The 24,474-nt window shown below is 50.7% G+C and overlaps 1 protein-coding gene across 1 annotated transcript; it reads right to left on the bottom strand.

The window, feature by feature from the left end:
• Positions 1 to 2,549: 2,549 nt before the first annotated feature.
• On the bottom strand, positions 2,550 to 21,752 carry POMGNT2 (protein O-linked mannose N-acetylglucosaminyltransferase 2 (beta 1,4-)). Its single transcript, XM_032650416.1, is given in 6 exon segments — positions 2,550 to 4,499; positions 4,501 to 4,536; positions 4,538 to 4,582; positions 4,584 to 4,640; positions 4,642 to 4,857; positions 21,524 to 21,752. Coding segments are annotated over 5 exon segments (1,743 nt in total). The 5' UTR covers positions 4,753 to 4,857; positions 21,524 to 21,752; the 3' UTR covers positions 2,550 to 3,005.
• Positions 21,753 to 24,474: the final 2,722 nt, after the last annotated feature.

Below are 24,474 nucleotides of genomic sequence, written 5' to 3'. Positions count from 1 at the left end.
TCCAGCTCTCCCTTTTAGCCCACCCAGTGGAGACACCACCTCGGGCACTCCCTTCAACACTGGCCCTTTTCCCTGGGGGTGCGTGTGTGGAGCGGGGGCTCCAAGCCCAGCTCTGCCCAAGTCCACAGAACTCCAGGGTCAAACGCCAGCCCCCACCTCGGCTACTCTCAGATGAGAATGGCTCCAGTTTGGGGGTAGAGGCCTCTCAATGTGCTGGTCTTCAGCAGGTGTCTCTTGAGTCCCGACCTTCTGCCTCTGAAAGTCTTTTTCTTTTTTCTTACGTATCCTCAAAATTTTTCTTTAATATTTTTGATTTTCAGAGGACTGGACTTGAATGCAGGAGTTTGGGGTTCAGATCTGGGCTTGGTCACAAATGCTTCCGAGCACTGGCTATAATAGCCACGGACATTTACTGAGCGATGACTACATGCCAGGTACTGTGATCCTGTTTACATGGATCAAGGCATTTGACCTCACCACCGTCCATGGGTAGGCGTGATGATTGCTATCCCTATTTCGCAGACGAGGCACAGAGGGGTGAAGTGACTTGCCCAAGGTCACCCAGCTGGTAGGTGCAAGGGCCGGAATTCAAGCCCAGGCAGGAACTGTGCTAGCAAGCCTTAAACCCAGGACCACCACTCAAAGGCGCTCCCACTGCCCTCCCCGCCACTCTGACAGCTCCTCTTCGTCTAGTCCCCTTGGGTTCAGAGCTGATGGCGAGGCGGGGCCAGTGCCCTGGAGTATGAGCAGCAAACTGTGACTCTGGCCGAGCACATTCACATGTGTTTGACTCCCTCCCCATCGCTCTTTGCTTTGTAAGATCTGCTCCGTCTGTGAACTGTGTCCCTTCTGCCAACCTGAAACCTCATGCACTTTTTACCCTTTTCCAAAAACACTCAGCCTCAGCGCGTGCTGGGGCTGCTCGCCCCGTGCCTCCCCAGCCATCACCTCCGGAATGAGAATGATGGCCCACGGAAGCAAACAGCAGGGGATGGTGAATCAGAAGGTTCCCATCAACCTTAGAGAGGCTGCCCGGCCAGGAGCCACGATGCACCCGCAGTGTGCGAGTCGTGGGGGTCTGCTCAGCTGCAGACGACTCAGCCTTAAGGAAGGCAGGCCGAGGGGCCCTGTCGAGGCCATCACCGGCCGAACCGCGGGCCTAACCCTGTACCTCGGCACGTCACCCCCAAAGGGCTAGTCCAAGGAAAATGATGGCGTTTCCAAGCAGGAGGGGATGATGATTCGCAACCCTCTAGATGCAATTCCAACCACCCCCAAAGCTCTGAAAATCAAAAGCTTTTTCATATGTTTGGTGCCAAAGCTCATGTCCCTCTCAGCATGAATATGCCCAGTTCACTGTGGACATCCCAGTGTGCTTGGTTATTGGGTGTAACCTCAGACCCTGTTGAGAATATTGCGTAATACACGGTATAGGCACCAGATTACCTTCTGAAAATTTCAGAATTTGGAATCACATCTGCCCTCCAGGGTTTGGGTATGGATTCTGGACCCGTCATGTCTAATATAGCACACATCCGGCATGGTGCTAAAGGTTTACACAGATGATTTCCTGAATGCCTTACAACAATCCCAGCTGTATCATCCCCACCCTACAGATAAATAACTCTCAGCCAGTGACCAGGATATTCATCTAACGCACAGCTTTGCCTCAGGGCCTCCCGAGCAGTCTGGCACCACTCATATAAACAAACTACAGCCCGAGCTGCCACCTCCCCAAGGCCCCCTTTTCTTCTCTCCGCAGGAGTCAGACCAGCATCACCATCTGCCTGTGAAGAAAAGGCTAAAACTCTTTCTTTCTCCTTCTCTGAGGATGAATTTGATCGTGAGTTAATTTTCTAGCTCTGTTGCCATGGAAGCCGGATAAAGGTTCAGTGTCGGGTGGACCTCTGATCTGGACTGGAAGGAGCCTGAATTAACTATCTGGTAGGACACCGGAGCCGAGGCTTCCCTGAGTGCGAGAACTCCTATAACCAGGCAGGTTCCTCGCGGGACCCTGGGAACTTGCTTGTCTATGGGCTGTTTTGAAGATGATGGCTCCTATGGGGCTTCTAAGCCAAAGTGGCCCCCACAACTACCAATGCGGGTGCCATCTCCTTACCCTTGAGCAATGACTTGGGGAAGAGGGTAACAGGATGGCCCCTGGACTGGTGCGAGGACTCCTCCTGTGGAAGAAGTCACTTGATGCAGCCATGCTGGCTTTCTGAGCATCTTGTGTTACGTCCTTCTAAATGAATCCGACGCCGGGCGTGCGTACCACAGTCTCATGTGTCTGAACGTGTAGTGGAGCCTAAGCAGACTCTGGCAGACACCGATCTTCCTCCCCGCAGCCCTCTCCCACCTACTTCCAGGCTTTCATCCCACACAGGTGGAAATGGGATACTCATCCCTCATCGGGATGAAATCCAGCCAGCCTGCCTTGCTTCCCAGGCCTCGATGCCTTCCCCTTTGCCACATCTCCTTGGCTGACAGGGCATCTAGGTATTGACTACGAGCCCCCCTTCCCACCGTCCAATAAAAGACTTGACCGAGACGTTTATGCTCATTTAATCAATGTTCCAAACACACACTTCACGGGGCTACAGGTGAATTTCATGATGACGGAAGCTGATGTACCACCCACCCAAACGACCACAATTACTAGCAGTTTCCAGAAACCCGACACCAACCAGAAAGATGCGTAGGAAACAGCATGATCACTTAGCCCAGCAGGTTCTTTGGGATTCTTACTCTCCTCTTCCTCCTCCCCTCAAGGACCTTCTCCAGGGTATGGATGCTCAGGATGAGAGAAACGGGTGGGGAGGTGTCATCACACCTGTGCAAAGAGGCGCGCTGAGAACCCCACACCTCCGATGCAGCAATAGATGACCCGAGGCACAGGCCTGCTCAATAAATAAATAATTCCCAGAAGCCACCCCTGGGAGCTGGCGGGCCCAGGGACACCAAGCCTGAGTATCCACCCTCCCGAGGCATGGCCTGACCGCTCGCTACGTGTTACACACCAGCACGTCTGCAAAGGGTCCCTGGAGGGTCTTGTTGAAGATGCAGCGGACCCACACCAGGTAGGTAGTGAAGGGCTTGATGTTCTCGGTGAAGGTGTGGTTCTGCAGGGCCAGGACGTAAGGCACGTAGGTGTTCTCCCCCTGCTCCTGGAGCCACACCTCGTACTTCACCTCCCTCACCTTCAGGTACTTGAGGTTCCACGGGATCTGCCAGGAGACGGTGAGGCGGGCCTCGGAGGCGCCCTGCACTGACGCCTGGCACCGCGCCTCCCGCACCTTGCCGGGGTACAAACTGACCGTCCACTTCTGCTTCCTCGGCCCCGGCCGGCCCTTCACCACGCGCCGTATGGTTTGGATGAGCGACGGGATGTCCACCTTGGTGTCCTGGTAGATTCGGAAGAGCCACTCAGGGTTCCGGCAACAGAGGTGCCGCGGGACCTCCCGGCTTTGCAGGATCCGGGCCTGCTCGGCCCGGTCTAGGTGGGTGATGCCCCCCTGGTCCCAGGGCCGCTCTGGGTGCGTGACCGTGTTCTCTGGCAACGTGTTCCGCCAGGCTACGTACTGGAGGTCCATGCCGGGCAGCGTGGCCAGTGTCTTATAGGGGGTGTAGTGGTCAGGGTTGACGGCGTAGGGAAAGAGCTCCACCACGGCTGCCCCGCGGGGCAGGAAGAGGGCAGTGACCAGCTGGGCCCCGTGCATGCTGACTAGCATGGAGGCGTTGCTGACCAGCCGCACCACGTCTGCGAAGCTGTGGTCCTCCAGGGACACCGTCACGGTCTTCATCTGAAACTCCTGGGCCAGTGCCAGCAGCAGCTCTGCCTCATTCAGGATGAGTCTGTTGTGGGTGCGGGTGAAGACCAGGAGGTACTCCTCGCCCAGGGGGCTGCCTGCGTGGCTCACGTTCAGCTTTTCCGTCAGGAACCTGGCAAACTGCCGGATCTCGTTGCCCGAGACGAGGATGTTGGCCTTCGGGCCCTGGGGCTGGACGAAGCCGTACTGGTACCAGGTGGTGATCTTGGAGAGGCCCACGAAGGCATGGGAGAAGCAGAGCAGCCGGCCCAGGGCCTTCAGCTGCGCCCGCAGGAGGGGCTGCTTGGGGCTGAGCAGCTTGTAGAGGTCAAAGTGGGCGCCCTCGCCCCAGCCCTCCATGAAGAAGAGCCGGGCCTCGCGGGCCAGGCCGGGGAACTGCCGCAGGGTGTAGAAGAGGGGCAGCAGGTCGTCGTGGAAGACGTGCATGAGGTTGTCGGGGTTGAAGCGGTTGGCGATGAGGGCCACGTCAGGCACGAACGCCGGCTTGGGCATGAAGCGCAGGGCGGCGGCCGGCAGCTCCACGAAGTTGAAGTACTGGGTGTTGTGGTCCTCCACGGTGGACAGGTCGAGCAGGGGCCGGCTGGAAGCGCCGGGAGCCAGGCTGGGCAGCATCACGGAGGCGTTGCCGTGGAAGAAGATGAACTCCTCGGCCTCGCTGGAGTAGCAGAGCCCACTTGAAGCGGCAGAGGCGGTCGGTGTGCGTGCGAGCCGGTGCACACCATGTGCGTGCCACCCTCCGTCAGGATCTGCAGGGGCCTTCGCGTAGTCGATCCGCATCGCGGGGGCGGGCTCCGGGGCTCGGCTGCCGAGGGGCCAGCGCCTCCTCCAGGGAGGCCGTGTGCTCGCGCAGCCTCACGTGCTTCCACAACACGGCTGCCAGCACCGACACCAGGAGGGCGTTGAGCACCGCCGAGAGGTGCATCCTAGCGCCACAGCGAGGCCCTAGTGAGACGACGGCCCCTGGAAAGCACCTCGGGCCTGGCGGGCTTTACCCATCCCTGCAGGCACCCGGAGGACCAGCAGAGGCCTGCGGGAGGAGAGAAGGAAAAGGAAAAGGTGTCTGCACTGTGTGTCTGAGTCACCCCGATCGCCCGCTCTGCGCCAGGCATTGCGCTGGGCTCTGCTACGGCAACTTGGATCCTTGCGTCGCTCTGGCACATTTGAAGACACGTAGGCTAGACCGTTGTTCAAAAATATTCACTCCCCTCCCTCCCCTGCTGCTTCCATGGGGGAATATACATCCCTGCACCTGGACTTTGGGCTTGGCCACATAACTTGCTTTGGCCAATGAGATGTTAGCAGACAGAACATATCAGAGGCTTGAAAAGCGCTTGTGTGACTGTCTTTGCCCTCTTTATACTTAGGATGTTGCCATGAGAAGAATGTGTTCAGCCTAACTTCCTGGTCCCAGGAGAAGAGATCTGTGTGTGGAGCACGGCTGCTCCAGCCGTGCTCAGTCTGGCTCAGCTGACCCCCAGATTTGTAATTGAGTCCAGCCAAGATCATCAGAGCCACCGGTCAAACCCAGCCAAGACCAGGCAACACAGAGACACGTGAGCTGAATAAGTGCTTCTTATTGTAGGTCACTGAAATTCTGGGGCTGTTTGTTATGAAGCACTGCTGCAGCAAAAGATAACCAGCAAAGGTTATCTGTGACGAGAGGCCTCAGGGAAAATCCCCATTAAGGACCCGACATTCCTGGTACTGCAAGGTAAGGACTTCACCTTACCATGGGCACATATGGCACAGAAGGCTTGTGAGCGCAGTTCCCAGGCTGCACACCAGGACCCCCGCATGCCCCTCTCAGGACACATGGCACACGTGCATGGGGGAGATAGGGAACATCTGCTCTTGCTTAAAGCTCCTGTTTGGAAGTCACGCCTGCTGGTTTTCAGATCTCCATGAAAAGATGGGTAGAAACTTGTCCCCTCAGTGCTCCACTAAGAGAACTGTCTCTGAATATCACGACTGACAATGGTTTTGTATATTGAGGCAAAACCTCCAAAGGGTTAAACTTCCCGTCCCACATACACACACCTACAGGGAGGCCTGGCTGAGCTGTGGGCATTTGCTCCCATTTTTTCCATACCACCACGAAGGGTATCATACCTGCTCTGAGGCCCAGGACTGTTCAAACGATCGAAGAATCTCACCCTCGGGCCTCACAGGAACAGCACGGGTAACACCTGACACCAGCCATGGGGTGAGAGAACAGGGCAGGGGCAGCTGCCTTCTTAGCTGGCTTTTCACTGCACCTTCAGTCAGCCCTGTTCATCTCTAGGGCAGGGTCTCTATAAGCCCAGAAACCCTATAGCTGAGAAATCTGTTTAAGCATCAGTCAGCGTTTCTCAGTCTTTTCAAACCCATGCACCCACTAATAATACAGAGAAACTTTCAATGCCTCCAACTGACCTGTAAAGTCCAGCATCCCCTTCCCCCAAGAATCTCTCACACACAAGACGCTCTTCTGCTCCCCAAGACAACAGGACTTCATCAACTTTTACTTTCTGAAGTTCGTATTTTATATCTGTATCTGTAGTATGTAAATAGTACTGCTGCATATACTTTCCCAAATATGTGTCCCCATCTAGAAATTCTCCACCCAGCCTCACCAGCTAAGAACTACTTTGCTATAAGGTTGAACCACATTAAACTGCTGAGAGTTGACAATTTCCGACCAGTGTCCTATGGTCCTGCCCACGGGAACCAACTATCCTTACCACCACCGTGGTACAGACGTGCCAAGGCGGCTCGAGAGAGAAAACCTGGTGTACCCAAATACGGGAGAAGAGACAGGTCTCCCTACAGAATTCCAGTTGATAAATGTAGAAAGCAATGATGGAAAAAGAAAATCACCATTTGGCAAACATCACAGCAATAACTGTTTCAGGCAAGATCCACTGATGGATGCTAAAATTAGTGGGTGAAAGTATGATGAGAAACAGGAAATCTGCATAGTCTCCGAGTATCTCCCTATGAGATACATATTAATGACAAAGGTAAAAATAGACATTTTACAGCAGAGAAGCTTGGCAGACATCCCCTGAACCAAATAATCAACATTAACATCACCAGTAATAATATACTGACATCGTGTACCCCTTGATAAGATGTGCTGAGAAGGGTACCTCATTTCTGGAGCCTTCTTGCCCAAACTACATAACTGCAATCTATATTCCTAAATGGGGAAAACTTGGTTCTAGTTCCAGTTATAGCTCTGAATATGGTCTATAGATTAGTTAATAAAGAAAACATGAAACCCAAATTGAAGGATATTCTACAAAATACCTGACCGGGACTCTTCAAGAGTTAAAGTCATAAAAGACAAGGGAAGACTGAGGAGGTCCCAGATTGGACGAGAGTAAGGAGACAAGACAACTAAATGCAATGTGGACTCCTGGGCCAGAAAAAGGACATTAGTAGGACAATGGCAGAATCTGAATAAGGTTCATGGTACAGTATCAAGCCTGTGTTAATTTCCTGGTTTTGATACTTATACTGTGGTCGTGTAAGATGTTAACATTAGGGGAAGCTGAGTGAAGCGTTTTTTGTAACTCTGATGTAAGTCTCAAATTATTTCAAAATAAAAAGTTATTAAAAATTAGATAACTTAAGAAACAAGAGGACATAAGTATTTATAGGTAAAATAACATGTATGTGGTTCGTGCTAAAATACTCCAGCAAAAAAGGCACGGAGAGAGATGGAATAAGACAGCAGGATATTGGTACTTGAAGATGATGATGGGGTCTTTTTTTGATCCCTTTTGAGTTTGTTTGACGTTTTGCATATGAAAAAGTTAAAAAGGAAACAAAGAATCAAACAGATCACTATTACAAAATGACAGAATACTGGATAGTGGATGAGTAATCAATTAATGCTCAGAAAAAATAATAAAATAAAATAAAGCTTTCCCTGGAGAGATGGGAGGCAGATGGGTGTGGCATGAGCTGATGCACGGTTTGCTCTGACCGTAGACAAGAACAGCTTCCAACAGCAGCTAAAGCTAAACACACACCCGGGGAACAGCAGAAAGCAAGACCCCCAGGAAATGAGAGACCCACCTCCAACCTGAGCGGGCATCTGGGCCCCCAGGTACTCACCGCCTCTCTAGTGAGCATTCTGCTACCTGCCCCTCGCCCGGGTGTCCTTGTGGTGAAAGGCAGGCTTGGCAGCAGGTGGAGAGGCGGAGCAGGGGCCACAGGCAGGCAGGAGGACCCGGGGGATGTGTGTGCAGCAGCCAATCCCACTTAAGTCACTGAGCTTGCGGGCCTTGGGGCAAAGCTTATGGGAACCAGGGAACACGGGGGTAGGGGCCTCGCGGGGCCAACAGGCAACTAGGCAGAGACCAGCCTTAGGGCCTGGGGAACGGGAAGGACGGCTTCTAATCAGATGGGAAGTCCTCCACCCACCCCAGGCCCTGCCGGAATGGTGCTGGCAGAAGGCAGGACAAATACAGACTCGCCCATGTGGACCTCTCACGGACGCTTCAGGCTTTCCAGTTACCCTTCCAAGAGGGAAAATGGGAGAAAAGGTTTGCTGGGGATGGACAGAACATCTCCCTAGAAATAAAGCATGGTGGTTAAAGCATGGGGCCCTGAGTTCAGATTGCCTGGGTTTCTAACTTCACCACTTACGGGCCAAGCGGGCTGCGCCAACATCTGATGGGAACGGTCACGTAAATCCCCCAATCCCATCCTCCCCACATGAGATGGCCCAAGGCGTGTCCTACACTGGCTCCCAGAACTCCTAACAGATTAAGTGATTACACAGTTGCCCGCAGTGGGACTGGCCTTCTCCCCCACCCTGTCTCATTTCCCACTGCCCTGTTCATGTGTATTGCGATCAAGTGCAAGCAACCTACTTGCACTTGAATCCTTGTCTCAGAATCTGCTTCTGGGGGAATGTTAATTAACGCAGATATTATTGTATTTTGCCCCTGTGGAGACAGATGGAAAGCTGCCCTTGTGCTCTGCCCTGCTGTGAAATAGCCGAATTGTGGTAGTGAGAAAGCCAACAAGAACTCAGGCAGTCCTCCCAGCCTGTTCCCCACGGTGTCCCCTCTGTGTCTGTCCACCCCCCCACCCCCAATTGCACTGCAGCAGCCTGCAGATGCCAGAAGAAGGATCAGGCAAAATCCTCAGAAATGTTTTCAAAAGATAACAGATGGAGACAAAGAGTACATTAATCACACCCTTGGCTCTAAGGAAGCCAAGATTCTCCTAAGTCCTGTCTGCTGGCCGAGGAGATACAACTTCTCTGGACCAGGTACCAGGCTGCTGGAAGAGGAGGGCAGTGTCCCTGCTGCCTTCCCCAGTGGAGTCTCGTTACAGAGGCAGATTAAGGGCACCACTGGCCGGGGGCAAGGAGGCAAATGAAAGGGGCCAATTCAATGGCCTGGGAGACACCTTCTCCCAGTGGTGCCGAGGGCTGACTACAGAACTGTGTTCTTCGGACATAAACTTGTTACATGGAAAAGACAGTCCCTCTTGGACTTCTAAGGTACGGCATCAATAGCTTGGATGGTGTTGTCTTCAGCACACCTACTCCCTGGCCTGGGGGTCCCAGGAGGGGAGGAGCCTGTCACTTATTATGAGCAGACCACTCTTGTCTCAAGTTACCTGTCAAGCCACTCTGTCCCAAAGCCTGGTCTGGAGCAGTGGACCCTCTCCCAGGAGAGGTAAGCGGCAGGGAGACCAGGGGAGGACGGCCATGCTAAGACAGAACAAGGCCTCCAGGCTTACAAAGGGCACGTGCCCAGAGCACCTGTCTTCCAGCAAGGAGGCAAGCTCTGAACAGCTCCCCAACCCCTCCTGAGGCCTGGTTCTGTGGCACGTGGTGGAAAGCTGTGCCCTTGAGTCGTCCATGACATAGGTCCTGAGATTCCCTCCTTCAGTCTCTTGACGACAGGCTCGGTTAGAGGCGGGCAGGCAGGGCACTGACCTTACGTAACTCCCACTACTATGGCACAGCCAGCAGCCAAGCAGGATGGACGCCAGCCATGGTGCTCCTCCCCCCAGGGGACAGCACTGGCAGGGTGCGGGGCAGGGCAGCCTGAACTTCCTGTTGACTCACCCAAAGGAAGATATGTCCATATCTCCATCCATTTCTGTCTATATCTATTCATGAACCTGAGTCCAAAGACTTAGGAGAACATGCAGAAAACGGGAGTGAGGCTCTGCATCAGCCCAAGTTAGAGCAGGGTATGAGCAAGAGATACAAACATAAAAAAAAAAAAAAAAAAGAAAGACACCCCTGTCCTCAAGGTTCTCCCTGTGGCAGAGGAGACAAGAGGCTGCTGTGAACACCTGACGTGGCGCAGCTGTCACAGAGGCAGGGAACACGTTCTCGGGAGCGCTAACGGAGGAAGCATCTTCACTGCTGGGGGTGAGGCCGGGCCCCCCCTGCTAGACGCACTCCTCCTGCCCCACGAATGTCAGAGAGGCCCTCAGTACAGGCGACAAGCTTTCCTTGTCCAGTGAGACCAGCCCGACCCCACTTCTGATCACTTCCTGGGTCATCCTGATGAGACGCTCACTTGGCCTTTGCTTAAAAATCTGTTTCCCACTGGTCTCACCCAAAAGGCTCCCTAGAGGAAGAGCATCGTCGGGTGGATGAGAGAAGAGTCTGCTTAGGAAGCTGGGAACCCTGGCAGCGTTCCCACACCACGGAAGTGCATTCAGTCTGGGCGAGTGCAGGTGTCAGGACACACACAAGACAGCAGAGGAGATTTCAAGCCTCCTTCCTAATGGTGGTGTCAAGAATTCTTCCAGGCTCTTGGTCATGCTCACCTTCCTTCAGACCACATGTGAGCTGGCTTTATGATCTTGGCACGTCCGTCCCTCCACCACCTTAAGTCTCAATGGCCTCATCTGTACAATGGGCAGAATAACCTCCTCGGGGTGTTGTAAGAATAAGCAAGCTAAATCATGTAGAGTACCTAAACAGGCCTCAAAGCACATCAGCTGTCATAATTCTATTTCCATTAGGGCTCCTAAAATTAACAGTGAACGAAAACAGGTACCAAACTGTATAGCCTCAGACCAATTCCCAAAAGGGCTGAACCCCCGACTGCTCTGGGGAGCGCCCTCACAATCTCCCAGCTTTGCTCCATCTTCCTAATGACTTGTTTCCTTTCTCTGTGAAGATGGCCCCATAAATTTAGAAGACGCTTCTGCCTGGTCTGAGCAGCCAGTTTTCAGTACAAAATTAACATGCAGAACCTCTGCCACCCTCAACATTTTATGCTGGCAGGGTACTTAAAAACTATTTATGCATTTCCTCATTTAATCGGAAAACCAACATCTAAGCAGCGAGCAAAGCACCAGTAACATTTTCCCCATCGCACCGATCAGGACACAGAGGTGAGAAGCTGAGTAATGTGTCCCAAGGCCCTCGGCTTGCATGGAACGGCGTCAGGATTTGAACACAGAGCACATAAGCACTGTCTACGCTAACAGCCCAGGCACCCCTGGGACCTCATCTTCTCTGCATTCAGGGCAAAGAGGTACCGGGGACTCAAATGCCACCACGTTTGTCATTGTCTGCTTCCTCTACCTCGGGCTCCACCTTTAGGACCCAATGGATATGGGGCACAAAGAGCTTACTGGCTTAGCCAGGGCAAAGAATGATAGAGCAAGAATGTTTTTCAACGGTATATTTTTAGTGTTAAAATATTTTCATCAGAAAGGTACTCTACTTAAGTTTGGTAGATATAAGATGTTTATTTAGCTATTGTTTCTTTAATTTTGCTGACAAGTCAATAAATAGAAGAATGGGTTCAAGCTAAAAAAAACAAAAACAAAAAAACAAGAATATTTTTCAAAAGAAAGGGGAAAAAAGAAATAAGGGATTAAAAACATGCTTAAAACAGCCCTCTAGAAACTGAGGCAGATAGAGGATACTGCCAATTCACCCCCCAAAACCTGCTTTACTCAGCTCCTAGACCAGATACCTACTATCAGATCCCCACAGACGGGAAATCCTCCTTTCCAGGATCCCATGTATTCCAGGAAGCACCGGAGGAAGGTGCTGATGATGTTGCCACACCTGCAGACACAGTAAGAGCCGGGCAGCAGGAGGAGCCACCACTGTGGAGGCTCCCATCCGAGGCTGCTCATCCAGCACTGGGTGCAGGCTCCCCTCCTGGGGCGCCCTGCCCGGCTCCAGACACAGGCACAGAAAAGCCATTCACAAGGGCCCTGGCATCTGATAAGGAGTAAAAGCCCCAGGAATTCTAGGCCTAGAGCGGGGGGTACAGACTCACATGCTTACTAAGGCCAAGAGCCAATGGGGAAAGTGAAGCCAGGAGCAAGCAGTGTGACCCGGAGACCAAACGCCAAGGTTAAAGTTCAAGCTGTTGAGGGCCTGGCAGGAAAGTGGCCCGGTGGTACCTACTAGTATTAGTCTGCTCCGGCTGCCATAACCAAGTACTACAGACTGGGTGACTTAAGCAAGAGAAATTTATTTTCTCACAGTAGTGGAGGCTAGAAGTCCCAGATCAAGGTGCCGACAGGTTTGGTTTCTCCTGAGGCCTCTCTCCATGGCTTGCAGACGGCCACCTTCTCACTGTGTGCTCACATGGCCTCTTTGTGTGTGCTGGAGGGAAAGAGATCTCTAGTCTCTCCGCTTCTTGTTATCAGGACACCAGTCCTATTGGATTAGGGCCCCACCCTTATGACCTCACTTAACTTTAATTACCTCCTTAAAGGTCCTCTCTCTAAATATAGTCACATTGGGGTTTAGGACTTCCACCATGAATTCGCAAGGACACAGTTCAGTCTGTAACACTACCCTTCTGGTTTTTCCAGAGAAGCCAGAAATCCATTTAAAATGTGAAATGTCCTAATTTGTAATTTCTGGCAACAATTCAACTTGAGTGAAGATGACAGGCAGGCCCAAGGGCTGGGGCTGCTGGCCTTATTGTTGCTGGTATAATGGGACCAAGGATGTAAGCTCTGGTCTAAAGTGAAGCCCTCTCCTGCTGGCCTCGCCAGCTGCACTGGGTTCCCAACTACCAGGACCAGCCGCTGTTCACCGGCCACTCCCCCAGGAGCAGGGCTGTGGGGATGGGGGGAGCTGGGACTGCCAGCACCTGCCAGGCCCAGGCTCAGAAGACCAGCAGTGCCAGTGGGGTGGCAACAGCGCCTGCAGAAGGTTTTATATTAATAGTATAACAATCTTACTTTTAAGGGTTGTTCATACTCCCGACTGAAAATCATAGAATTCTTATTTTGCCATTTATTGAAAAAAAATGCTTTTATCCCAAATGCAGCCTGAATTACTAGTGCTGAATTATGGAAGCTTTCTGTCCTGCACTGATGTGTCTCACACATTGTGAGTTAGGAAAAGCAAACAAGTTCTAATAACTCAAACACCCTCATAATGATCTCTCCCCCTGCGCCCTCCCCTTCCTATTTATTGTTACCAGAAGCCGTGTGTAGAACTGGTACTCCTAACATCATGCTTCTATGGGCTCCAAAGTTAGATCTCCATCCAACGCTATCGACAAACCTGAAGAAACACTGACAAGACATCAGGTTTTCTGCCAAAAGCATTTACCCTCTGGCAAAATGATGGCAGCCTCTGAGCACTCCTTGTCAAACCTAACATTTAATTGACCGGGCATATTTAACATTCAGTTAAGAGTTCCCATGCTTAGACTAAAAAGTTAATTTAACATGGATAATAACTCCTTGCTTTAGTACAACAGGCGAACCAAGGCAAAGCTGCGGACGTTAATCCTGGGTCAAGCTAAAGATAGTGACTCTACTTCCTTATCAATTAAAGGGGATGGAACTCCTTGGGGTGGGGGCGGGCAGAGGAACAAGAGAGTTCCAGTCTGTGTGGCTCTGGTATGATACGCGGCGGCAGGCTTTGCTGAGGACAGCCAGGGCTCCACGGCGCTCAGCACAGGCGGGACAGCTGAAGAGACGGAAGTGAGCCCAGCCTACCACCGACGCGGAAACCCTCGCTCGCACAGCCTGCTGGGTCACCACCTGGCTTCTGCTTGGCACCCATGGGTCACTTGCAAGTTAGAGCTGTCCGTGTCGGCCCTTTCTGGCAAAACAGATAAGCACTACTACACACCAACGTGGTCACAAACAGGGACGCAACAGAGAACAGAATGGTGTGAGTCTCTCCTGTGATGCTCACCCAGGTGACACAGAACACGCCTGCATCAGGTTTTCTACTGAAACTGCAAATTCAAATAAAAACAATTCTTACAGGAAACGCACAGTCCCCAGTGTGTACACAGATCCATTTGGGCCCTCGGGTCCGATGTAAGAAGACTGAATCCATCAAGAGGGTCAGAAGGCCACTCACTACAAGAGGCACAAAACATTCACCAAGAAGAACGAAGAAGTGTGCCTGACAGGAAATGGTGCTGGTGGGGCCTGAGGCCACCCACGGAAGCTGCCTGAAGGGTGAGGGAGTTCTGAGCAAGGTGTTGGAGGTGTTTTGGTGGTCTGGGGGCTAAGATGAGTATCCCTGTTAGGTGTCCACACATCCCTGCTGACACTGACTGCTACAAACCTCCAGCCACAGCAGACATCACTGTGCCCAGTTCTCACATCTGCCCACCAAGAAAGTCATGAGGCCACCAAGGCAGAGACTCCTCTCCCAACGCAGGGCAGTGACGGCCAGGCCCGAGGTCACGCACAGCCGAAAGGGCACTGTCTTTATAAGACAGCGGGCGCTCAGGCTGCGGGGCAACTGTGGCCAGTGCCAGGAGAAGGCAGGGCGTGAAGCTGCCAGGAGACCTGTGTTTCACCCAGTGGAGCCCCCTGGGCTCAGGTGACCACTGGCGAAGCCCTCTGCAGGGGGAAGCCGTGCAGTGTCCAGGTCCCAGCAGTCCCTGCCAAAAACCCAGGGAGCCTGGAGCCCAGCATTAGTGTGTGGAGAGAGGTGACAGGCCTCGGCTTGGGTTTTCCTTTGGCCTCATCACCAAGGTGTCACCCTCAACTCCTCCCTTTCATCACCACCATCACCACCACCACCTCCACCACCTCCTTCATCATCATATCAGAGCCAACATCCACTGACCAGTCACTAGGTGCCAGGTTCTCCAATCTACATGATCATGGTCATGTTACAGATGGTAGAACCAAAGGGCAAAGAGGTTAGAAACCTGCCCAAGGTCACCCAGGAAGCAGCACTGAGACTCCAACGCAGTCAGGGTGGCCACAGGGTCTGTCGTCTCTGTTATCTGTTTTCCTTTTATCTGGAAATAATCCCAGACTTACAAAAAGTTGTAGGTATAATACAAAGAGCTCTCCTACATCCTTACCCAGATCCAACAACTGCTAATTTGACACATTCGTTTTACCATTCTCTCTTTCTCTTTCTCTGAACTGTTTAATAATAAGCCGGAGGGACTTCCCTGGTGGCGCAGTGGTTGAGAATCCGCCTGCCAATGCAGGGGACACAGGTTCGAGCCCTGGTCCGAGAAGATCCCACATGCCGCGGAGCAACTAAGCCCGTCCGTCACAACTACTGAGCCTGTGCTCTAGAGCCCGTGAGCCACAACTACTGAAGCCCGCGCGCCTAGAGCCCGTGCTCCCAGCAAGAGGAGCCACCGCAATGAGAAGCCCGCACACTGCAACGAAGAGTAGCCCCCGCTCGCCACAACTAGAGAAAAACCCGCGCGCAACAACAAAGACCCAACGCAGCCAAAAAATTTTAAAAATGAGCTGAAGATGTCTTGCCCCTTTAACCCCTAACACTTCAGCATCTATTTCCTAAGAATGAGAACATTCTCTCATATCACGCAAAATCGGGAAATTAATATTGATATGATACTGTTATGAATCCGTGGTCTCTATTCTGTAGTACAGAATCCAAACCAGGGTGAAGCCCGGCGGCCAGGTGGCATCTCTCTCTAGTCTCCCCTATTTTGGGCAGCTTCTGAGTCTTTCCTTCCCTTTTATGACCTTGACAATTTTTAATAGAGTCAGATATTTTCTAGTATGTCCCTCAGTTTGGGCTTGTCTGGTGTTTCCTCATGAGTAGACTGAGGATACAACCTCTGTCAGGAATCAGAGTCTACATGCTTAATTGTTAATATGAGACTATTCCATGTGAGTCCTTCTGGGAAACGTCCAGTGGGGCAGCCAGGATCAGGAAGGATCCAGAAACCCCATCCTGTGTAGGATGCTCAAAGGAGTAGGGCCCCTTCCTTGCGGAAGAGAAGCCCCTGGACCCTGGGCATTCTTCAAACACCTGAGGGGCTGTGCAGCAAGGGTGAGGCTGCTCCAGAGCGGGGGCTGCACCCCTCTCTAACAGAGTGGACACATGTGCATGACGGTGACATGTGCAACCCAGGCCCCAGGCTGAAGGGCGGACTTCAGGAACCTGCAATTCCCAGCAGCTGGCTGCCACTCTGCACCTAGCACGTTGGTGTGGGCCGCTCCAGGGCACTAAAGTAAGGCCTGCAGGGGCAGTCACAGGGAGGGGATTCCAGCGTGGGAGGCAGGAAGAGGCTTCTCTAAGCGTTAGAGCTGTTCTAACATTGAGGGATCGGCTACTTTGTACTCTCCCCTGCTGGGCAGTGGTCCAGTAAACCGAGGTCAACCTGTGAGGCTGGCGGGAGCTGGACATGGGGTCCCCCAAAGCAGTATCAGCATCACCTGGGATATGAGAAATGCAGAATCTGGGGCCCCCTCCAGACCTGCGGAACCAGAATCTCTGAAGGGTGATTCAGGAACCTGTGTTTTTTTAAAAAAAAGCTTCCAGGTGATTCTAGTCTGCACTCAATTTTAAGAAGAACTCCTCTGAGGTTTTTCTAACACACCACAATTCTGCAATTCCCTGCTTCTAAATACCCAGCAGGGCATTTCTGTCCAACCCAGGGTAAACAACCAAGGACAACCCTCCCGTTCAATAAAGGCTAGTAAATCCTGTTCCCAGCCTCTGCTAAGACAATGCATAAGCCTATGTTCTGGGGCACCCTAAGAAGGCTGCCATACTCTCAGCCCCTTCTGAGAAAAGGTTCCCCAACCGACACCTTCCCACACAAGCTGCATCACTTATAATGCTGAAGTGGCAAAAAACCAGCCCAGGTCTCTAGGCCACAGCTAAATGGATGCGAGTGGAGCCTGGGTCTAAAGCAGCCACTGGTGGGAGACCCTGAAGAGGTCAGATCCAGTGGTGGTGCTTGTATCAGATGTGCACACCCGCAGGCCCGCAGACAGAAGGTAGGTCTCCTGAGAAATGAACTCCTGAGCAGAGAAAGGATGGACTGCTTCTCTGGCTCCTCACAGTGGCCACTGTACATCCCTCTTGGAAGCTCTGGGACCCAGCATAATGGTGGTAATCCCTGAAGCCCCCACCCAGGATGTGCCATGATTCCTGTCACAAACCCCCCACTACTGAAGGACCCTGTGATGTGTCTCGTCACTGGGTGTGTCTAAAACAACCGGACCCAAGGGTCTGTACTGGGGACAACAGTAATAGTGACAGTACAGGAGACCAGGTCCCCAACCGCTCCCTGAAGCCTGGCCCAGGGCTGAGTACCCACTGCCCAGCCAGGAAGGGGTCCTCTGTTAAGCTTTTAAAGGTGGAGAAAGGAGGGCTTCCCTGGTGGCGCAGCGGTTGGGAGTCCGCCTGCCGATGCAGGGGACACGGGTTCGTGCCCTGGTCTGGGAAGATCCCACATGCCGCGGAGCGGCTGGGCCCGTGAGCCATGGCCACTGAGCCTGTGCGTCCGGAGCCTGTGCTCCGCGACGGGAGAGGTCTCAACAGTGAGAGGCCCGCGTACTGCAAAAAAAAAAAAAAAATTAGAAGTGGAGAAAGGAGACAACTCTTAGCATTAAGACCATACCGATGGTCATCACCACTGGCAGAGTGAAAGGTGTGATTCCCTGATAGAGCCTGGGCCCTGAGTATGTACCCAGGGTAGCCAGACAACATGGAATGATCGATAGCTCTTCTGAACACGTCAGGAAAAGAGGATGCTGGCCTCTGGGCAGGGGGTGGACGTTAATGCTACCACCATCTTACTTTACCGAGCACCTACTATGTGCCACGCACTGTTCTAAGCCCTTTCTCTGACCCTTTTCACTTAAGCCTCACAAAAGCCGTGTATCAGATGAGCCAGACAAGCAGTCCAGCCTTTCTCTGCTCAGGAGTTCATTTCTCAGGAGACCTACCTTCTGTCTGCGGGCCTGCAGGTGTGCACATCTGATACAAAATGCAGGTACTCGTATTATCTCCATTTTCTTTTAATATGAAAAACTAAAGCTTCGTGGGGTTAAGTACTTTCCTCTAGGTCCTGCAGCTCAAGCAGGAGCACCAGAATTCAACGCTGTGTCTGACCCCAGGGTCCACAGTGCTTCAGACTCAGAGGTACAATTGGTGATGGAGAAGCAGGGTAGGCCTCAGAGCAACAAGCTTTTATCACTCAATGGCAGAGCAGGTGTGGATGCAGACCCACAGGCCTCAACTGTAACTTAGCAACCAAGGCTTCTCTTGTGTAACTACTCCCCACCCGGCCAGGCAGAGAGATTCCCGGCGATGGCAGGTGGCTCAGGGAGCTGTGGCCGTTCTCTCACCCCAAGGAAGGTCTGGAGAGCACAGTGGGGTGACAATTATCCCACCTGCCCCGGTGCTGTGCTGACAGGGTTAATCCACCTATATAGAATTACCACCACCACTTTTTATAGCTAAAAGAGCCCTTAGAAATTATTTGCTCCAACTCTTTATTTTATAAAAGGTCTTGAGAGGCAGTGGGAACTCTCACAGCAGCCGAAAAGAAAAGAGGAGGGTGCTGGCTCTCCTCACACCCACAGCTCACAGGCGAACCCCTCCCCAAAGCAGACATCAGGCCCAGAAGCAGTACGTGAGTCCAGGACTCTTCCCAGCCCCCAGACAAGATCACTTCTTCTCAAAACCAGGTTTCTGGGTCTCACCCAGATTACACCCTTCCCCAGCCCTGTGGTCCAGTGATGAGAGCCTCTGGGGGCCACAGGGCTCGTTTTGCCTGCCTCTTCCTAAGGCTCCACCCTCCAGCCTCGGCTAACCTTAGACCTGGAGAGGAGGCACACTCAGCCAGGCTGCAGGATCCTGCCTCTTCTCCAGGCGGTCCAAGACCCCCTGCTGTAACACTGGAGGCTGCCCCCGGTCACAGGTGGACTTTGAGAACTGTGAAGACCCCGGGCAGCAGAGGAAGGGAATTAAATGGCACCAGTTCTGCAGCTGAGACTCCAGGATATGCGCTCTGGTCCTGACACTTAGTAGCCGCGTAACTGTAGACCAATTCTTCTTTTTATTTTTTTGACACATAAAAAGGTGTACATGATTAATGTACACGACATGATAAGTGTGGAGATAAGTATATACCCATGAAACCACCACCATAACTTATGCCATCACCTATCCATCACCTCAGAAAGTTTCCTCTGCCCTCTTATTTATTATTTTTTTGTGATAAGAACACTTAACATAAGCTCTAGCCTCACAGCAAAATTTGAAGTATATAATACAGTATTGTTAACATAGGCTCTATGCTGTACAGTAGATCTCTAGGGCTTGGTCACCTTGCCTATCTGAAACTTTACACCCTTTGACTAATACCTTCCCATTCCCCCCTCCCCACCGCCCCCAATTTGTGGCAACCACCATTCCACACTCTGCTTCCATGAGTCTGACTATTTTAAATTCATCCTTTAAGTGATATCATGTAGTATTTGTCCTGTGTCTGCCTGGGCCAATTCTTAACCCCTGCAAACCTCCATTTCCTGGTCTGAAAAAAGACACAATTATACCTACTTCAGGGGGTGGTTTTGTGAATTCAAACAGACAACTCAGGCAAAGCACAGTGCCTGACAATTATTTTATAGAATTATTGTTAATCATAATAATGCTGTAACTCCCATTCGCTGGCCCTTACTCTAGGCCAGGAACAATGCTAAGTACTTGACATGAATTATCTCATTTGTTCCCTCTTACAAATCTAAAACAGGTGTTACCAATTTCGTTCCACGTTTGAGGAAGTACGCTCAGAATCGTTAAGTGAATTGTCCAATGATGCACAGCTATTAAGTGGTGAGGCTGGGATTCCAACCCAAGTTTGACTTCAAAGCCTGCGATGACATTTGTGGCCTCTGCCTCTCGTGTTCATGATCTTACCCAATGAAAAAGCCTATCAGGTGATAAGCAGGTCCTGGGGGAGAGTATCCACTGACAACCAACTGAGAGTAACGAGGACCCTCGGGGATTGGAGCATTTGGTAATTTAATTTTCTGGTTAGCTCAATATTCACTAGAAGCCTGTGTTTATTGCTAAATATTTTCTAAAGCAAGGCTCAGAGGCAAGAACTTGCCAACCAGAAGGTCAGTCTGAAAGACACTCTGACACCTGCCACTTCAAGGCCACCAGAATGCTCACATGCCACAGTGTGGGGGGCCATACTCACCGTCACCAGCACCCCATCCTCCCCTTTGCTGAGGATCTCCACTCTGCTGCTCGCCACCAACCCCACCCTGCCCAGGGGCCCAAGACTCAGGGTCTGATGTGCTGTCCGTCCCCAGGGAAGAGGGGACCTGTGCTTTTTCCTGGCTCTGCCACCCAGTGGGACTCAGATTTCTCATTTGTAATGTGAAAGGATGAGCTGAAGATCTCCAAGATCCATGAGCGTCAGAGGGAGCAGCTAGTTCCAGTGAGACGGACCTGGGTTCCAATCTCACCTCTAACATCTTCTGTTGTTAGCAACCATAAGTGCTAACATTTGCTGCACGTTCACTGCACACCAGACACTGGGCTCCGGATTTGTGCACCATGATTTCATTTAATCCTCACAGCAACCCTGTGATGAAGGTACTTTTATCTCCATAAAAGAAACAGAGGCTCAGAGAGGATAAGTGACTTGCTCAGGGGCACACAGTTAGTAAATGAGGGCCAGGATTTGAATGCCCAGCACACGTAACAGTAAACACTTGGTGAATGAACCCTGTTCTGTCTGTGCTCTTAGCCACCAAGTCCTATCAAGTTCACCCCATAACCAATTCCATTCCCTTCTCCCTTCCCCCAAAAGTATGTTCTGAGGTTTGGTTGGCATAAAGTAAGCCAACCCTAGTCGCCCACCACCAGGTGCAGGACTCTGACCTGAGGACCCTAGACCTTAGCAGAGGATTCCCCTCAGTGACCGGGAGACGGGTTCCTACACACATGATAGGGCCGGGAGTCCATCGGGTCCCTCCTTCAGAGGCTACCCCAGCACTGTCAAGCAGGCTCTCACCACTAGACACACAGTAGGCACCCTATGGAGCCCCAAGGAGCCCAGGGATCAGTTGTGGTTTGCCCAAGTACTGCCTTCAAAGGGAGCTCAGGAGGCCCCGGCCCCCTCCGTGCACCTTGCCTGGCTCCCCGCCACCCGCGCCTCTCGCGCACCATCTCCCCAGCAAAAGGGCATGGGCACCCGCTGCCAGTGCCAGTCCCGAGCTAAGGGCTTCAGCTGACACGCCAGGGCCCGCGGCACCTGCACCCCGAGGGTCCACCTCCCCTCACCCTCGCCTACCTCCCGCACCTCCTTCAGCCCCATCACACGTCACTCCTCCGACCTGCAAATTCCCCTGGGCTCCTCTCCATCCCAGCGCTCCTGTCGTTCCCACCCGAGGAAGGTCAGGGGGCCGCTCCCTCAATTCCAAACCCAGACGGGTGGCGGAACCCTCGCCCGCCGCGAGGGCGCGCATCTCACCTGCACCCCGCAGCCGGGCTCCGCGAGGCTGAAGCTTCCAGGCCGGCCCTCCGAGGAGCTCGCTTTGGCCGAACCCGCCCCCGCCGCCCGCTCTAAGCCGTGGAGGTCCAGACAGGGAGTGCAGGCTCCGCCGCGCCGTCTGGTCAGCCGCCGCGGGGCTCGCAGGTGGCCTCCGTGCGCCTGCCCAGCTGGCAAGTCCGCGCGTCACCTGTGCACGTGCGCAGGCTCTCTAGTTCAGCTTCCTGAGCCCGAGGCCAGACCCACCTCCTTGGCTCGCGGAATTCTGGGAATTGCAGTTTGCGTCCGGTGACAGCCCGCTCCTTCAACCCGCGGAATCCTGGGAGTTGTAGTTTGCCCGACGAGAGGCGGTTTTGCTTGGTGTAAAGTTTATACAATTATGGGAGGCCTGATAATAAACTTAAATGCAAGTTAAACCAACAAGAAGATGTCATTTATCAAATCAAAGTAATTAATATTTTCACATGCTTTTAAAAAACATATAATACTACGGGGGACTTATGTACAAAAGTACCATTCCTCTGCTCCAATCCCTCAGCCCCACTCTATCCCACCAGGATCGACCTGCTCCTTAAGGGCAATATTCCCAAGTCTTATGGCTGCTGCATTTGGCATTTACTGCCGACTGTCGATATATATATATATATATATATATATATATATATAGACATATATATCAATATATATATCTCCCTACTTCTTCATTCATGAATTTTAGACCTCAACTTTTTTGCTAGTATAGATGAAAATTTTATTCATTTAGATGTGTACCAACTATGACTACCTGCACCTCCACTGATCTATGAGATAACACTTCTGTCTCTCGAATTGGGAAAACCCTGTATTTCATTTATAATTATTTTAAATGATAATGCCCAAGCAGTAAAAGTTTGTAAATTTATGCAGGGCAATTTGACAATACAGTCAAAAGCCTTTAAAAACATACAGACCTCTAACCAAGAAATTCTAATAAATGTGGATGAGTGCAAAGGCTGAACAGTGTTATTTATAATGATAATAAGTTATAAGTGGCTATATTAATTTCAAAGTAGAATCAAGAGCAAGGAAAATCATCAGGGATAAGAAGGAATATTATGTAATGGCAAAAGGGTCAATTCACCAATGAGACATAATAATCCTAAATGTGAATGTACCTGACAATAGAGCCTCAAAATAAATGAATCAAATACTGATGGAACTAAAAGTAGAAATAGACAAACCTGTAATTACAGTTGGAGATTTCAACATCCTTCTCTCAACAACTGATAGAACAACTAAGCAAGGATACAGAAAAGCTCAACAACACCAAAACTCAACAGGATCTAATTGATATAACATAACACTCCATGAAACAACAAAAGAATACACATTTTTTCAAACACCCACAGTATATACATATATATTAAAATAAACTCTATCCTGGACCATAAATATAAAAATTAGCAAAAGACATTAATAGACATTTTACTGAATATATATATATGGCAAATAAATATATAAAAAATGAAAAGATGCTCAACATCACTAGCCCTTAGGGAAATGCAAATTAATACCATGATGAGAACAGCTAAATTAAAAAAATAATGTCAATATCAAATGCTGGTGAATATGCAGAGAACTCTATCTCTCATACATGGCTGGTGGAAATAGTTTGGTAGTTTCTTTAAAAAAATAAACAGGCACTTACCATATGACTCATCAATCACACTCCTGGGCATTTATCCCAGAGAAATGAAAACTCACACAAAAACTTGTACCAGTTGTTCACAGCTGCTTTATTTGTAATACCCCAAAACTGGAAACAAACAAAATGTCCCTCAACAGATGAATGGTGAAACAAACCGTAGTGGATCCATACCATAGAATACTATTCAGTACTACAAAGGAATGGACAATTGATACAGGCAACAACTTGGATGGATATCAAAGGCATTATGTTGAGTGAAAAGATGTCAATCACAAAAGGTTACATATATATGACTCCATTTATATGACATTCTTGAAATGATAAAACTGTAGAGATGGAGAACAGATTAGTGGCCGTCAGGAGTTAGGGATGGGGTAGAGGAGGAAGTGGTGAGTGTGACTATATAAGGGTAGCAGGAGGGAGATGTTTCAGGTACTTGATTGTGGTGGTGGTTACACAAATCTACACATGTGATAAAATGACACAGAACCATACACAACTTTATACCAATGTCAAACACCTGGTTTGGATACTGTACTATAATTATGTAAAATGTAACCATTGGGGGAAACTGGATGAAAGGTTCCAGGGAACCTCTCTCTACTATCTTTGCAACTTCTTACGAATCTATAATTATTTCAAAATTAAAAGTTTTTAAAAAGAAACAAATAAAAAAAACAAACCATGGACGTTACTTAGGTCCTTAGCCATACAGAATTGATTAAATAACATCATGGACCATCTGAGAAATTATTAAAAGAATGTTGTAAAATAATATTCACTTAACACTTGGAAGTTATTTCATATTGTATCATATTTAATTTTTTAAAAGCACCAAAACATTCAAAGTGACCCCTTTTTAAAAAGAGTATATTTGTGCAAAAGAGTCCAGAAGGATGTCAGCACATGCCCTGTGTAGTGAGATTATAGGTGATTTTTATTTTCATCTTGTTCATTACCTATATATATATATATATATATATATATATATATATATTTCTCCCCCACCCCCGCAATGAACATGTATTTTAAATTTAGGGTTTAAATTTAAGTCGTATTTAGTTTTAAAAAAAGCTCCTAGGTTGAGTTTATCGTTCTCTACAACATTGGTCCCCAACCTTTTTGGCACCAGGGACCGGTTTCGCGGAAGACACTTTTTCCACGGACGGGGCCGGGTGGGGGGTGGGTGGGGCGGAGGTGGGGATGGTTCACACGGTACAGCGAGTGATGTTTTGCTCCCTTGCCC

This window comes from Phocoena sinus, chromosome 11 (assembly GCF_008692025.1).
Source record: "Phocoena sinus isolate mPhoSin1 chromosome 11, mPhoSin1.pri, whole genome shotgun sequence".
In the NCBI taxonomy this organism is placed as follows: domain Eukaryota; kingdom Metazoa; phylum Chordata; class Mammalia; order Artiodactyla; family Phocoenidae; genus Phocoena; species Phocoena sinus.
The sequence above is the reverse complement of the archived record's forward strand: the minus strand, read 5'-3'. Positions and strand labels throughout refer to the sequence as shown.